The following is an 18,997-nucleotide window of genomic DNA, read 5'->3' as shown; positions in this document are numbered from 1 at the left end:
GTGATGTAAGGCATAATAATTAAGTTCCATAAAGATAGTTGCTATTAGGGCAACTCTAGGAAAACATACAGTACGAATTCGCAATGTTATCACGAAATTGGATACGCATAGCACGGCTTAATAAATAGAAAGTGAAATAAGCGTTAACTCATGATAACACCCAGCGATAACCCCATGATTGCGTCCATAAAGCATTCGATCGGAAATCGCATTTTCTCTTCCTCTCAACTGACAAATAAGGTTGCGCTAAAATTTATTCGCGCTAACGAGTTGTTGATTAACCCTTTCCTTGATACTAAGCGTAAATACGGAAATCATGTGTTCAATCCTTAGTTATAAAAAGCGGAAGGATACGAAGACTTACAAATGCATTCCATAGTTGAAGGTCAGTGCACACTATACCACAAACATGCATAGAAGGAAGCTCCATGTGAGCTAGCTCTAAATACCTTAATAGCGGAGCGATACCACGTTTTACGCATTTATCAAATAGAGTCAATCCATCTCGAATAATACCTATCAACAATGAAGTATAATTTGCAAAAAAAAGTTAGATACCTACCCATAACATAATCCCATACAAAGAAGAACCGTGTACAATATTTACATTTCAAGCAAATTAGGGTCGGACTGGAATTAGCTCTAATACATAAGTCTTACAAGTGTGCTTTCACCCTAAGCAATAGGTAAACGCTCTGACGCAGCAAAAAGCGCGTCTATAAATGTCACTATTCTTAAGCAGCTAACGTCGCTAATGAGCATCCTCAACAGGTTCCTAACAATCTGACCGACGTTCTTATATTGTGCAAATCTTTTTGTCACAAGAAAGCAAGTCATCTCAAAGCGTTCACAGCAATTAGTTGTGTAGTCAAGCTTTAACGAATAGGGGATTACAGAAAGTGATGTATTTCGTTTTATTAATTGTAGTTACATATTAATATTCCACCGCCGTTTTGCCTACTTCTACCACAAATAAGTAAATACCTAGTATGTCCCGATTAGTATGTCCCGGTAATAGGTACTATATAAACTACAGAGACTGTATGAGCTACTTAATTATATTCCGAGACTTATGACGACTATTCTAATACTATTCATGAAGTCACCCCATAGAGCAAAGCCCTATTGGTAATACAAGATTCAAGATTTCACTTCGCATTCGAACTATACTATAATTAAGATCCATGAACTTGTTAGAATTTAGTAGCATAATTGAGCACTTGCTTCATAAGTAGCAAGATCCGGAGTTACAGATTAATCTCTACTTTTTTTGTTCAACAGTTATTTAACAGGAAATAAGACATTTAGAAAAACAAGCCCACTTCGTAAAAACAATCAAGCAATACATTACACACCCAAAAATACGATGCATCATGCAATAAACAAAAAAGTATGACGTCAATAGCATTCATAAAAATGATATCTTCTAATCCTCTTTACACTAGCTTAAGGATAGTGTTTATCGTTTATATTTCTATTTTTTATTTATTTAAAAACAAGTAATGACGAAAATTGAGTAATATTCTTCTCATTTTATCTAGTAGTTACTTCTAATTTTATATAATATGCATAATCATTATTTAAATGACTTGTTAGAAGTTGTCCTTAAAGTGCCACTTACGAACGCAATTATATTGAATATTATTGTGCATTTAATAAATCGTAAGACATGTATGCTAAGTATCAGAGACACAGACATGTATCAAGATAGACTAAGCGAGTGTATGTACTTCCCGTGTCCAAACTAAGACTATGAAACTTACTTGACGCTGGCCTACACTCAGTCCGCGCTTGCAGTTCGCCAAGGAAAGACGTGAAGCTGAATAAAGTAAAATGCCGAATTACGCCGTTATAAACTGTAGAAACTCCACAGCTGTGAGTGGCTGAGTTAGCAGAGATGTTTCCTTCCACCGGTAAGTAATTTTCTAATCAGAATATGCACTATTTATTTTAAAATCAAATAAAGAATATCTTTGGAAAACGATCGTGACAAACACGGATACCAAATCATACGAAATGATTCGGAATACATTGCGGCTTTTACTTGGCACGGTAAAGATCGAGTCGTATGATAACAAGCAATGAATAGCGTCTTCTCATTTTTCTGTTCTCATTTTTCTGTCCAATTTTGTGGTTAGTGATGTTCATTTGATGCAACAGTTCTCGATTCTAATCGATTTTATAATCGAACAGAAAAATGATAATTTGAAGGAGCAATTTTTCAGAAAAAAAGGCATAGATTTTTTTTGTCAAAACTCCTTATTGCTTAGACTATGTTTGTTTTTTCAGTTTTCCAAGTAACCCGAACATAAAAGAAAAATGGATTGATGCAACGGGACATAAAGATTGATTGATTGACAGTTTCATTACTTTCTTTCGATGGCCTCTCTAGTACGTAGTACACGGTAACTCAATGGGCATATGTAAGAAAAAGCTAAAACACATTAGTTTACTTGTTAGAATATTAAAAGGTTTATAAATTTATTTTATCATTCCTCTGTCTATGGTAATTATCATTTTTCTGTCTTGAATCGATTTAGTAATCGATTACGATTCATTTATTTAATTACCTCTTAGACATAGATCTAGTTTGATCTGATTTCTTTCGATTTACTTCGATGGGATAGGACCATACTAGAATCGCCGCGCGAGTGGCGTCCTAATCGATTTAGCGTAAAATGAAATTACCATCACTAAAAAGCGCTCGTGACGTCATAACGCGTCAAGGTCAGTACAAAAAATATGACACGCTTGGTTTTCATACAGATCGCGGTACTTGCGTAGTCTATCTATGTCTGTGATCAGAGATGATATTACAACAGACCTCATATTTCTAGAAACGCATAAATAGGATATCATAACACAAGTAAAGCCACAATCACTTTGAAATAATACCGGGAATATCGAATTTCAGTGCAATACAGTATTGTAGCAATAATATTAATATACAATGAGAAATCGAAGGTTATCTGTGCGAGTTACATAAATATTGTCTTAACTCTTGCTATGAAATCTATTGAAATGAAGGGAGATGAAAAATTATTTGCGATCTAAACTTGAGTGCATTATTTCTTGAAGCTTTCTCTTGCACTTGGCAAAATGATAGATAGTTTAAATTTTTTAACGCGGACGAGCGTGCATTATCATACATTTCTATAGCTGTGTTATTCTGATATATAATCTACATTCCTGTAAAGTTTCAGTCAAATCTGTCCAGCACCTAGTTTTTACGTGAAAGAGTTACAAACATCCATATTATATCCATACATCCATCCATCCATACTTACAATCTTTCGCGTAATAATTTTCTATATAAGGTACCTATAAGATTTTGCAAATATACGCTGACGCCGGCTACAACTAACGAATAAATTATGCATATTCTATAAAATAAATACCTACTACTGTTCCTGCGTACAAATAGGCATTGCTTTATTTTATTGCACATAATAAATCTGCAAAGCCTAGGCATTAGCGATTACATTGTACTTTGCGTAATACCTGCTTGCTAAGTATGAAATATAGTTACGTACTAGCTGTGCCCGCGACTTCGTCCGCGTGGAATAGTGACTGCATAGTAGTTACTACTTAACTTAATTATTGAGTAAACTCGGACTACCATAAATAGGTAAAAGATCTGTTAGTAAAATTTATTACTAAACTGTGCTAAACAATAAAAAAAATAAATGCCTTATTAATTTTCTACGTAAAATGTCTTTTAAATTATGTCATATTATTTTTAGGCACCAGGGGGGAGGGGAGCAAATTTCTTTTCCTTCCTTCCTTGTATGGATGTTTTTAACAATGTATCGTGCAGCAACTGATCAGCTTAATCGATACTCAGTTTTTATCAAATCCAAATCAGATCTTCCCTGAATCCTGTCTCACGCCTGTAGTAACTAAACCGTTTAGACCGTGCAATAAAAATTAAATTAAAAAATAAAACAACGCTTCGAAGAAAAGTGCATAAATAATAAAAGGAATAAATAATTTCACAAACTTCCCGAAGATTTTTAAAAATAAATACCATTTTAAATATTTATAAAAAAAAAAACAAAGTCGTCGGGGCTGCCATGCCAACATTATCATTATATATTTCATTATCAAAATAAATGGTACTTAATTTTAAAGATCATCGGGAAGTTTGTAAAATTATTTATTGCTATCGGTTTCTTATTTTCATGTAATATTTTCAAGTGAGCGAGACCTACCTCTACTTCCATAATATTACATTCCTACATCATATTGATATCTATAAGTTTGTTGCTCCTTGACATATTTTAAGTTGGGCCGTAACCGTGCACAAATTGTTATGGACCACAGTGGCAAAAGAAGTGGTATATTTAGGAAAAAATATTGCCTATGTAGCTTTGAGTAGAGTTCAAAATTTTCAGGGTGTGGCTATCCTCTCGCTCCCATATCCCCTCTTCTTTCACAGACTTTCAACCCTTCCCTTTCCACCCCTAGTAAATGGGAGAACCGATTTTGATGTAAACCATATCTAATTGTATATATATTGTGTATATATATGTACACGTCATATCCTGTCGTTTGATGCTCCATTTGGTTTATTTATCCCCACTGTCACCCCTAAAAAGCCCTAAATGTAATAAACGGATGAACCGATTTAGATAAAATATGACTACTTAATTATTGTAATTCACACATTGTGGCCTTTCATATTTTGATATGCCGCTTGAGTATATTATTTGACCACATTAGATTTTTGTTCATTCCCACTTTTACCGCTGTAATCTAACAAATGGATAAACCGGATTGGATAAAAATATAACTAAGTGTACTTCACCCGTTATGCACTTTCATTTGATATGACACTTGGGTATATTTGACAAAATTAATTTTTTTATTACCACTTTTATATCCATATCAAATAAATGGATGAACCGATCTTGATAAAATTTGACAAATTGGTACTGATATGTCGTTCACTTTCATTTAATATATATATCACTCAGGTATATTTGACAATTTTAGTTTTTTTCATCCCCACTTTTACCCCTATATACCTAGGTATAATAAATAGATGAACCGATTTTGATACACTTTATCTAAGAACCAGCGTCGGAAAATATGCTGCCTAACAAAAAAACCGCATCTAATTCGGATTACACACAGACACACATAGCGGTCAAACACTTATCACCCATCTTTTTGCGTCGGGTTTTAAAAATATAATACGACATAATTTAAAGGACATTTTATGTATAAAATTTACCTAGAAGTAAGCATAATTCTAATTTGACCCCCCACCCCCACCCTTGGGGACTTTCGATATGATCACTTGGACATAATATAGGAATAATAATTGAAACAGATAACTTACGTTTTATCGTACAGTGTACAATAGAATGCCTTAGCAAATGTTCGCCGTGAATACTTAAATGGTCATAACTTTTTTATTTACGAACCGATTGACATGAAATAAACACTAAATGTTAAATGAAGATTACCACAATATATTAGTGAAAACCGCATTTAAATCGGATAAGCCGTTTCTGAGATTAGCGTGTTCAAACATACAGACAAACAGACAAACCGACAAACAGACAAACAGACAAACAGACAAAAATTTTTTTAACTACAGTTTTGGGTTTGGGATCGATTTAATAATAACACCTACTCATTTTTTTTTACATATTTTGATTGTACAGACACAACTTTTCTAGAATTTTATTATATGTATTGATTGATGATTTGTGCAGCTTAAAATGAATAAATCGCTTCTAGGTTTGTAATAGCCTACATATTTAACTGTCACAATCATTTGAATACTACGTATTATAATTTATAACAGTTTACAATATTTACATATATCGTTATAATTAGGATATTGTTAAACGAACACTTATTCCATTGTTTAAATTTTTTTTTAATTTAATCAGTAATCGGAATTTTAAATCCAAACTCTCAATTTTACTTTCTATATTAATGATTGCAAAGATAATTATTATTATCAATGAAAAAAGATTTATTGAGGAAAACCAAAACCTCATACAAGCAACAATAGCAACGTCTATTCTTATTCAACTTCGAGATACCTATACACAATTAAAATTCATATAAAACTGATTCCAAGACAAGTACCACGCTCAAATACCAATAGACTCGAGTACAAGCGAAGCCACTTGGTCAAACATAATGGCCAAAGTTTACACAGCACTACACACAGTAATATGACATGATACACGTGACACTACTCTTTGATATGCCGCTTTTTTGTGTGTAATAGCATTTTAATGTGTGCAAATTGACAATTTTATCGAGCTGTTTTATTACGCAGATGGTCTGGCCGATCGAATGTTTGTGTGTGGTGTTAGATGGATCAGATGTTTTATATGGGAGTAATATAGCTGGTTAATATAGGCCTATGGCTATTATTATGCCTTTGAATTGCTTTTATCATTGATGAAGTCAGCATGTAAATCATCATAGGCCTAAGTTACTGTCAAAAAATATTGAATTTTTTCAAATTTAATAGTTAAAACTTTGAGAAGGTGAGGATACGGATTTCCATCACCTCACATAATACCTATAAGGGTAAAGGATTTGTGTTTGTTTATAAAATGTATTGTAAATGTTTAACTCATGTCCTGCAAAATTGGCTAGTTTTGGTCATCAGCAAAAAACTGATCAAGATAAGAGTCCTATTACATAGCGTAACCAAAATGCACGACTATCCTTACTTACTGTGGTAACACGAACACTAACACGAATTAATTAGTCATTCAGGCTTACAAAAACTACGAAAAGACTAAAAAAACATCTAGTGAGATATGAATCAGCTCCTTCCGCTAAACCGTTGCGATTCTGAGATAAAACAAGTACCTACATTGGAATACTACTTATTAGTTATTACAGGTACAGAGAATAACAAATTATCGCCTTAAGCTTAGTATTTAATTTGTTGCTTGTGACTGTCGTGATTTAATAATAGTCAGAGAATAATCTTATTCTTTGTCCTGTTGCAACAACAAATATTATATAAATGAAATGATTTTCAAAGTGAACCACTTATCATGTGCCATATAAATAAATAATAGTAAAAATAAATACGAAATTCGATTAAAAATGACCTGAATAACGATACATTACAACTGGCAAGCCGCAAAGCATCGAATAAATAAAAATTCAAACAAGGCCTTATAAGTCACAATCCTTGACGCCTCCCTTCACCAATCAACCTAAATAAAATCATTGATGTAAAGGCGTACATATTTATTCACGTTTTATTGATGGCACCGGCATATCGACGAAAAAGATGTGCCGGTAATAAAAACACGCTGGCGATCCCGGGAAAATTTATTGCTACGGCCTGGTAAAGGTCTTAACTCTTAACAGACTGTTGCCTAACTATAACGCCAAGAATATAATATGTATAACTCTATAAACGAAATCATCAATATAACCAAAATTAGTACAAAAGTTGCAGATACCGGTAAAGGTTTGCTCATCCTCAAGCAAGGCAGTCATCATTTTACTTTTCAAATCTTAATCGAGAGCTTTAGAGGTTTTACTCTCCTACGTAAATCGATACACAACCAATAATTTTATCAAGTTTTCAACTTTGCATTTATTATTTTATTTATATTCCACCTTTATTGTAAGTAGCCGTCTGCTATCCGTCACGCATAATTATTGTATGCAACAGAAACCGGGCCTATCGCTTTACTTGTACATATCTTATTTTACAACCATTGCAAAACAGTCCAGCCGTAAGCAATTTACATACATGATCTGGGAAAATATACGGGTTTAGTGTTTACAATATTCCATTTATTTGCTTTCGAAAACTTTATAGCAAATATTGTAATAATTATTATATATATATATATAGCGCTGGTACTATATACGTTTTTATGGAGATCGTAATTCGCAAGTATCGTATGATTGATACAAATGTTTTATTTTTTAAAAGCAGGTTCATAAAATAAATGTCAACTAAAATAATGACTAGATACGATGGAATTGCGACAACTTCCTCTGCAACAGATGTTGATGAGGGGATCAAATTAGCACTAAATATAGCATAGCGTATTGTATGAGATTTTTTTGTCTGTATTTTTGTATTGATTTCTATTTAAATGTATGGACCGTGGTGCTAGAATTGAGTTTTGAGATAAATGTTGTACCTAGTTCTTTTTCACATGTTCGTCCAAATTAACGTGTACACTTTAAATTAGTACTGCCCCAAGTAAATATTCATTTAAAAATAAATCATCAGAAAAGCATATTTCGCAGGTATTTAAGCCGACCAAAAGTAAAAACAACTACTAGCTCCTCTGAATCAAAACAAATCCCCTCTATTAAAAAGTTCTCACCATTTCCTTAGGCGATCTCCACACCCGTGCCAAACCGCCTAGTTCGTACTCACCCTTAGCAATTAGCAATTGTTATTTTTAGCTCGTACCGCAAAGGTGCGGCACTGTCATCTCGCATACGCATTAATTATCGCTATCACGACATGCGACGATCCGACAAATTAACACGCAATGTAGGGTTCGTTTACCTAGACCCTTACGAGCTACGTACTATTTGCCTGTACATCAACTGTAATCACTTGTAAGTAGTCCATTAAAAACAACGTGGAACTATAAGTAACTTTAGTAATCTGTGGTACCTTTGATTGTATACAACAGTAAATGCAAGAAACCAAGGTGATACATGGTTCTGTAGATAATTTATAGGTAGTTTTATATGAAAAATGTTCGATAATTTAAGTCAAATGAAAGCTCATTAGAAAGAAAGCAGACCCAATTTATTTAGGTATTCTTAATGTGGGAAGTGGGAACAGAATGGAGTCCTCTCTTTTGCATTCATTTAAAACACAATAGAGGAAATCGCTAAATTTTTAAATAACATTTTAACTTTTAAGTAATCATATAATCATAACTAATTCATACAACTGTCTTAATAGAGCACAAGACAAGGAACAACTTTCAACATCTTTATTTGATTAAAATATTTAAATCTGATAAAACATAAGTGCTTTAACACTTAACATTATCAATATTATTGTTTATGTAACCTTAATTTATATTGACTCACGTATCAACAACAAATAACTTAATTTGTATTTATTCAACTCTTACATAACCTTTTTACTGATAAGATTTTTTACGTCTACACGAGTTATTATTTTGTCAAGGATCTCTTTTTACGATACAACATAAATGTATGAAAATTTTAACAATTTTATTAAACCCCTTTTATATGTTTTGACCTCCCTTTCTTCAAAGTATGCACCCAGTACAAAATTTCTCGTTCGAAATCTTAAATGATTTTATATAAAGTTCTTATAATTCAAAGGCCCTTTCATAGACCAAACAAAGCTTTGCTCAAAATAAACACTGGCATACAAAGGCAATTCCTCAAACAACGTATGAACTCTGTTTATTTTATACAAAGGTCATGGACCTGCTAAACATAATAGTCAACGATTGGATTTAATAGCTCTACGCACGGGAACTTTATCGCGAACATCGCAAGGTAATAATCACATACGAACATAAAAGTCGATATATTTTACTACTTACTAATAAACGGGTTGACCCTTACTGAAGCCCATGGACTAGTATATAGCTAGCATAATTGATATTAATATTGCATTTACTAGCTATTCCCATTATTTATGTAAAACTAATGCTACTCGTAGGTTATCCTATGCAATAAAATAACTTATCTTATATAATTGTGTGCGATACGATGGTGGAATAACAAACAACGTATATAAACGCTATACCAAATATATCTAACAACTTTCTAAACATAAAAAATACTATACCAAATTCATTTAAAATATTTCGCAACAAAATTTTGTAAAATAATATTATAACTACCCTCATGTTTTCCCAAATTCTCATAAGAATGGGATGTATGAATTATTCTAAGTTCAAATCTAACAAATACATTTTAAATATGACCTCATCCTATTTTTTAAATTAAAGCGATTATATTTCGCGTTATTACAAAATAACGACAAACTTGACGACATACACGGCCGTACATCTAAAGGTCAACTTCAAAATAACTTATAATTAATTAATGTATTCATAATGACCAAAATACCAGCATTGTTCATATTATGTTGATCATTACTAGCGTCTACAATTTGTTTGTATAACTATATCTACTTTACAAACAGGTGAATGACTCAAACGGATAGAACAAATAGTGTTATCATCAAAATAATGTAAACATAACGTTTTATGGGGTATACATATAATACATTCAACTTTTAAATTTATTTGGATTATATATCACGGCCGTTTGTCTCAATTAAAGCACAGTCTGTTGATGAAAAGGTGACTTTTTTATTTATAAACTCTGGTTAAACGCCTAATTTAAAATGATGTATATTTTTGATAGCTAAATCCTAGCGGTCACTGTCCTAAAGAAATATGTAGTTCTTTAGGACAGTGATCGGATTCTGATGATTGACATTTTGATTGGCTCATTAAATATCATGTATTAATCATATAAAATGGTATATTTAAAACTTATTTAAAAGTATAATGCTGAACTTCCTTTCGAATGCTATGAACGGACATTGAAATTGACTTTGACCCCGATCTGAGCCATAAAGATGCCGTATAACAATGTTAAATTTTATTTAAGGCTTATACATGCGCTAATAACCTTGACCATACTTGACGGATCTCAAACCTCTCCCGCTGCACCTTCTTTTTTCCTCGCATTTTGTATTTAAAAAGATACCAATCAGTGAAACAAAAAATCCTCGTCAGGGACTGTTGTGTAACTGATAATTTATTAAACATAAAATTTTCAGAGTTCTAAGTCAGCAGGTTACGAAGTTTATAGAGTATTTGCGGAAAAATCGATGACCACGGCACATTTTTTTTCTAGAAATCTATTAACTTTGGAAAAAAGTCCTCGCGAGCAATTAAAGATCAAAGACCATCCTATTTTATATATTTTTTTCGGTATTGTGCTTTATGTTGTACCAGACTTTATAGAGGTTGAACATAGTCGAAATTGCCGGGTAACGCCTTAAGTTATGCTTTCCAAGGCTATGTCATTACTATACATACATAGTTTCTAACATGTATAGTATGGACATGATTCATTTGTTTTCGTTTCTCAAAATTACTACATCATGTTTGTGTTTTTAACTAAATTGAAATCGCTTCATTCATTCGGGAGCTATAATGCCACAGGCAGACACAAACACACACACACACCTCAAACTTGTAACACCGCTCTTTCGCATCTGCAATACCTACATAATATTATAAATTCATTTACTTAAAAATGGTTTAAACGAAACTATTTTAAATCAAAAAAATATTGTCAATAATCAAAACGAGATGTATGTTTATTTGCAATACCTACATATGGCAGAGATTCATAAGTCTTAAGAAATAACGGCGTAATATTGAAGACACATACGCTCATAACTCAATACATTCCCATGAAGAATAATAGCAATTCCTTGCCTTATTCGTCGAAGTCTATTTCCCATGGATAAAGTAAAAGGGGTCAATAGGAAAATAAAACGTTTCAATGGAGACAGAGACCCAGTTTCTATTACTAACTTATGAGCTGTTTATACACCTGATGTCGTACCTACAAATATTCAACAGGTGGATTTTACAATGATTCCTCCATCGAGGCCAAATCTAAAATCATATAAAACAAGAACATTACAATAACATTTTCCAGTTCACAGATAGGTACGCGAAATATTAACATAAGCCACCAGACACCTAACTTTGCCTTAAATTACTTTGATGGGACCATAAGAATGGAAGAAAACCAGATCAGCCCAGATCAATTGAAATTGACAGTCCCTATCCAAAAAAAAGAAACACCTTACAACGTAAGGACTATTGTTCCCACAAAACGTTTTAATATTTAAACACGTTTTAATAAAACATTGTTTCTAGAAAGCTAAATAGACCTATCTCTACGATCGCTTCCAGTAGCAGTAATTAGTAATCCTTTGAACACTGACAATGACCACGACTTTGTTGGGAAACAGGGATTATAGATAGCCTAATTAGTAAAGAGGAAGCAATTAAGCTATACCTAAACATGTGTATCTATCACTCTTATTAACATGATCATTTTGTTAAGTGTGCCAAAACATTTCTATTCAATATAAAAGAAAGTGAAATACCTTATTGAGAAGCTTGTTTCGCCAATAATGATTGAATCTATTCTGATATATCTAGTAAAAAATCGTAAAAAACGCGCACATAACTAAATTAAGCAATATTTAAATTAAAACTATAAAACGTTAACGCCACTAGGCTTATTAGATAAGAATCCCATATTAGTTAAAGATAAGAGACAATTTATGATACCTCCATATGGATCGTCAATTCTGGCGACCCACGTCACTTCGCATGGGAACATCCCACTGTTGGAATTGAGACATTTCCGAAATATGCTCATAAATGTATCACAATATTGTAAAAACCTTACTTTATGGCGATGTTAAATACAAAGTGACTCCCACGCATTTGCACGCATACGCAAACGGGCTCGCCAATAAAAAACTAGTTTTACAAGCGCCGTGGCATTTGAAAAACAATATTTTACATATTTCTATAGACTTAACGATTTGGGGGCAGGCCCTTTCTTAAATCTCATTTTTGACACATCTTAATATACTTTTCATATGCTTTACAACCCTCGATCTGGTTTGGACTTTATTTGAGGAGAAAAATTTTAACACATCGTTATCAGCTTACTAATGTTAAATGTAGTTAATGTTGTATGTAGTTCTGCCTTATTTCTCTCCAGAACTCTGATACTGAATAAAGTAAGTATATTATAATTGTGTTAGAAACCACAAAATCACCACTAATAAACAGATTTCACCAACCTTGCACCCACAATAACCTGGTCCCTTGCAACATCGAACAACAGTTGCGAAAACGATCTGGCATCCTTATCTTCGAAGATATCGCTATCTGACGCCAACAGGTCTGAAAATAATGATGATAAATTATGATAATGCGTAAAAATCCAAATATATCTTATCTGTACTACACAGAGCCTACAAATAACGGATTTATTATGGGTCGTAAACTCACGACGAATTGTCTACAGCTGAAGATCGAAATAATTAATGCTTTATAGCCTTGAATTAAATATGGAGAATTCTTCAAAGATTGCCGCTATTTTATAGCTATGGGTTATATTATGTACACTAGAAGAATTCGCGTGATAATTATTGTATAAAATAACAGATTATTAAATGATCACAACAAAAAAACACCCAGTGTAGGTACGTCCTAAATTGTCCATACGAAATTCGACGAAAACATTATGCCTTTAATAATAATTTATTATTTATGGAGAATCCTCGGTAACCTGTCACTTAACCTCCAAAATTGGCATTTCTCTGTGACCACGGATAACTTTCTATTCTCATAACACATTTTTATCACCCCAATACATTTAGATAACCTAACAAACACGCGAATCTTTGACTGACCTACTATCATTTACCTATTTATTTCATTTAAATTCTAGTATTTGATCGCATGTGATGAATAGCGCACTTAGGATTGAAATATTGGACATAAATCGATTTATACCTCTTATAAATTAAATCGAAATCTTAGTTATGCTTATCAAGTATTGGAAAACTAGGTGATAGAATTGGATCATATTAGTGGGCGTATGAGGAAATATATCCTGAACAGTTGGGTAATTTGTTTTCAACTGTCTTAAAATTGTCGTCATAGATTTAAAGTTAAGCCGCTGAATACTAGAATTAAAAAGTTGAAAACGTACCGGTCTATATTGTAAGATATTGTAGTAGATATGTACTTTTACTTGTCCCTACTTCTTCTGCTTTGTAAGTACTAAACTCGGACCGTTTAGATACAGGATTAGGAAATCTATTTATCATTGAATATCGTTTCTTGAATAGAGGATGAAGACTAGACACCAAATCATGACAAAATTAAAGCATTATCGTTTTTTACGTTTCAATTACAATGTAAATAAAAGTTATAGCATCATAGTGCAGTCAAATTGCATTATCTTGTCCAACATAATAATTAAGATAAAATCTATAAACAACTTAAAATATATGTATCTAAGCTTACTAAGTATGTAACGCTGAATAAGAACTAACTCCTACGTATTCTTGTTTTTAATTTTTAGGAAACGAGAAAATATCTTTAATTAACATATTGGATCATTTGCATCCATTTATTTTTAAATAATATTTCCGGTCTGGTCGTTTTAAATACTTAAGTACAAATCAATATTATTTTAAAATGTCATATGAACATAATCTCTATTTATTTACGAAGATATATCTATTTTAAAGTTCAAGCAACACTTTCACACGTATAAAAGGAACAATTTAAGAGAACATAAAACTATAAACAAACTTCATATTTAAGGCGAAGAACATCAAACAAAGTGTTTACCCAAAATTAACAAAACTGAATAAATTAAGTCTAATGTACAGCAAACATTCGCTTATGTTTGGCAAATATAAGGCTTTTACGGCATCATAATATGTCCATGTGGCCTCGATAAAACGAGTCAAACTTGGTTAGTTATTGCACTGAATTTCGAAGTTTCCCATAAACAGACAAACGTACTCGATGTTAATTTACAAATGAGCGGTAAGATGATTCCGTTATAAAATAATTACAAAAACTTTCATCATAATAAAATCGGATACATAATTAACAAATTATCGTATGGTTACAGTTTACATAAACAAACACGCAATAATACTGTTAAAACAGTAATATTGTTTTTTTTTTCAATATTTTAATATCTCTTACCTTATCTCTTACGAATACTTTCGAGATTTGTAGCCAAACAAGGTTATAAGTTCCATGTTAATGTGTCAACCCAAAAAATAGCAAGCAATAGTCGCGGGCGGAAGCTCGTTGTCGATAAAATATGATAATCACCGATGCAAATTAATCCTTCAATCGAATGTAATCATCTTCATTACTTGTAAGATCTCTAATAATACACCCACACTATATTTAGACAATAGGCGGCCCCGTTCTGTCTATAACATTATAGCAAGGATGAATCACGGCAATCTATCTACTACATATCAGCTAGTATCAGCTAGTCTATATAGGTCTTGTGAAATGTCTTCGAATGACATCCTCTGCGAGGTCTGTCAACTTCCTGTGAGATACTGTGTGTAATAGATTTAAATTACTGTTATTTAGAGACACTGCGAGGGAGATTATGATAGGTTTATCTCGCAACCATCTTGGTAATATGAAATGCCTTACGCCTTACGGGTTTCCAGCGTTCACGTTGTTTTTAAGGAAGACTGGAGAAGTCAATGACCAACCGTTTAGTTTCTATGTTGGGTATCTTCTATTGGTTTATCGTTCAAAAGCTGTGAAAATATTGAATTCCATAAATTTAACAAAAGGATATATCACTTTTATATTCAAAACTACCTCTACCGAGGACAAAATATGTAAATATTAAATACAAACTAATATTTTTTTTAAATACACAGGACAAGACAGCCATCAAATTATTCCTACACGGTAATAAATAAACGCGTGTCCTGGGACAGTTTCTTTGAAATAAACTACACAACTAATGCCCATAAGTGGGTACATTCATGAAAATTCATTAGCCAATTCCAATCATCGTGCGTTCAAATTGCTTTGCTTTAGCATTGTTCCGTGAAACAAAACAACGGAGCATTAAAACAATCATAAATATCACATGGAGAGCTTAACGGCATGAGATCTTGTAAGCTAATAATGGTGCGTACACACAGAGCCTTTAAAATGAATTATATTCAACGACCAAATTTCACACACTAAAATATAACTCAACGTAAATCGCTTATTTTATTTTGATACATACTACATAGTGTGTACATACTGTGTTTACACGAAACTATTAAAACTAATAGGCCGGTCATTGCATACTGTTTACTCATTCTACACTACAATTTACAAACGACCTTCGCACGTTTAATCTGTCAATAATAGCGCTTGTTCGCTCTCGTGCGTTCTGGCACTGTCTAGACTCTAGACGGACCATAACACAATCTTACCTTGCTTGTTTATTATCCTGAAGTCGTCTTCGGGAAGTTCACCCCTGCTCAACACGAGGCAGGCCAGGACAGCGACTAGCTGATAACCACGCCACATTTTGATGCCTTCACGGTTATTTACGCTGCAACAAAGACAATTGTTTAATATTTAACACATGTTGAACATTTGAAAGGCCCGTTTGAACCTTTTTTGTGAGGCTATTAAAGTTTGAAGTGACCATATTATACTTTTACTGTTACTGAGTCAAGGGTAACACACTTTCACGTTCAAAGCTCTCCATTGTAGTTATATGACAATACACATACTGACATTATAATTAACCAAAAGACGGACAGTTTTATGACAAAAAAAATAACACGATTAATTATTTTCTATAATATATCTAAGTCAGTTACCATAACCGGAGAAACAAAGATTAAAATTATAAGACGCTTACCGACACAACATCTTGTGTACTACCCACAAAACTAGAGAATCACATAGGCTCCTTTTAAACTACACACAAACCAAGCCAAGCTCAAGCTACCACACGTATAATTTGTTACATGCATATAAACCAATTTACACACATACAGTCGGTAGAACTTTATTTTTTGCGTTATTTGCGCGAGTGTGGTCTAAAATCTACGAGCCTTAGCAATTACTTCAATCTCGATTCTCGTTCTTTGATGTACAAAAAACGTTTAATGGCCAATCAAAGTAGATAGATACCGTCGGCGTTCATTTCTCTCAAATTGACGTTTATTGCGACAAATTAATATAACTTTATAGTCTAGGACGTGGTGCTTGTATTTTCTAATTAATAATAAATCTTACTTCGTTTATAGCGCAATCAGGACGCGATCTATCAAGGTGACGATTAATTTTTAATGCCTCGATTTGTACTTATATCACCCGCAAAGGATAACCCGCATAGTTCCCGTGGGATTTCCGGGATAAAATCCTATGTGTTAATCCAAGTTACCCTCTATATGTGTGCTAAATTTCATTGTAATCGGTTCAGTAGTTTTTACGTGAAAGAGTAACAAACATCCATACAAACTTTCGCCTTTATAATAGTATTAAGATTTTAACGGTATTAAAGTCCAAAACAAAATTTAAAATATTTCAAATTATAAGCAAATATCCAGCTATCTCCCAAACTATCATATTCAATATCGACATATTAATTTTCTCCGTCGCAATCAAACTATCGCTCATAATCCGCTTCGAATGTTCCAAATTTGAAATGATTAACATAAAGAATACAAAATCAATAACTTCGTAGACAACTTAATTTATGAGGTCATTGCAGACAAAAGTTCTAAAGTTATTAGTTATTGAAAAAGGCTTTCTCTCATATACCAAGAATATAGGAAGCAATCACTATAATCATTACTAAACAATATTCCCACCAGCCAATAAAACATAACTTTCTCAAACCTACACATTAATTTCAATACGCTAGATATAGCCATAATTATATGATTTCCGAGATTTGCGACACTATCTCGTTAGTGATCACTTCATAGCGGCGATAACAGTTTCGCACTCATTAGATCGTATTTTGCTGAAAGGCTATCTTCATAAAACAAACAAGATAGCTAATGTTTATAAACTCGAGATACGTTCGTATGCTAAATAGACCGACCTAGATATTGTGCACTCATCAATTATGTTAAGCCGTGCCTACACGTACTAAATGCGTTTTAGACTCGGAAGTGTGTTAATGCCTTAGATTAGCAATGAGTTTATAGTTGCAGTGGTTGCAGCATACACCGATACGATAGAGATAAGAACCAAAATAGGCAGAATAAATGAAGATCCGTACGTATGCGGTATGAAGATCCTGAACCTTCTGCATCTAAAGTAAAAAAATATCTTCGTAATAAAAAAGAGCAACTATGGAGTTTTTTGCCGTATCTACGGAGAAGACTCCGTAGATACTGCTTTCCGAAACGGTGGTTAATGTTAGAAATATGAAATGACGTTTCAAAAGTGCTTCTCGAAGAAGTCTAATTGAATAAATAAATGTTTGAGTTTGAATATTTTTATTGGAAGCACGCCTTCCACCTTAAATAAATATTTTGTTAATTATAATTCATATTAAAGTAAAATTCACTAAGCAAACGGATTTATCCAATTTTCGAAAGGAAAACGTTCGTGGGTATACTCTACTGAAAAAATATACACGCAGCATAATAAATTAGTTCTTTCGTGCAGCACCTGATATAAAAATACAAAAGAAACCAAAGGCACAGTCGCTGAAACATATCCGTAATCTGTATAATAAAGCCACCATAACGTTAATAATAAAAAAATCAAAGTAACGAAGGCTACACGGACATGAGCTAGTTTCAAGTTTGTAGTTTTTTACGATTCGGACGTTAATGGCTGCGTCTCAAAATAGCGAGCTTACAAATAAGTTATCTACCAACATAATAAATCATATTATTTTTTTGTCGGGGCGTAACGTAAAAACCTAATCTACTCCAGGCAGTAATGACTGAGCCAATTTTGTACGTAAATATAAATTGGAGCGGCAAAGAAATCACGTACATGAGTTCCGCCATCAAATTGATATCATTACAAACATATCTAAGAGTTGAATGCATTTTAATGTTCTGCTAGATTGTTTTAAAGCGCATCTAATGTTTGCTAGTTGAATAAGAAAGTTATTTAAATAACTATAATTGAAAGAAATCCGGCAAAATTATGCGCGTCGAATTGTGCCTATTGTGGAAGTCTAACATTAAAAAGTCGTTTTATAAACGGAGATGCCTTTATGTAGGTACATAAAATTTATAAATGGGTTTAGTATTTTCTTGTTTCAATATTTCTATTACGTTTATTCTAAAATGTTGAAGTCCTAGGACTGATGAACTTGTTTGAATTAATTTATAAGGCAGGCAAGGGAAAAGCAACGTCTCTCCCGAAAAAACAAAACTCGAATAATTAAT

The 18,997-nt window shown here is 32.8% G+C and overlaps 1 protein-coding gene across 1 annotated transcript in view; it reads right to left on the bottom strand.

The window, feature by feature from the left end:
* Positions 1-18,997, bottom strand: part of Sema5c (Semaphorin 5c) — a 55,644-nt gene that overhangs the window by 28,363 nt on the left and 8,284 nt on the right. Inside the window, exons 2-3 of the mRNA XM_090113783.1 lie at positions 16,058-16,179; positions 12,869-12,971 (exon numbers count right to left, since the gene is read on the bottom strand). Coding sequence (XP_089969909.1) covers positions 12,869-12,971; positions 16,058-16,154 — 200 coding nt within the window. The 5' untranslated portion in view covers positions 16,155-16,179. The remainder of the gene's footprint in view (positions 1-12,868; positions 12,972-16,057; positions 16,180-18,997) is intronic.

The sequence above is a fragment of the Colias eurytheme genome, chromosome 20 (assembly GCF_061535395.1).
Source record: "Colias eurytheme isolate Ceu_HAF_F1 chromosome 20, ilColEury1 Martin Lab GWU primary, whole genome shotgun sequence".
In the NCBI taxonomy this organism is placed as follows: domain Eukaryota; kingdom Metazoa; phylum Arthropoda; class Insecta; order Lepidoptera; family Pieridae; genus Colias; species Colias eurytheme.
The sequence above is the reverse complement of the archived record's forward strand: the minus strand, read 5'-3'. Positions and strand labels throughout refer to the sequence as shown.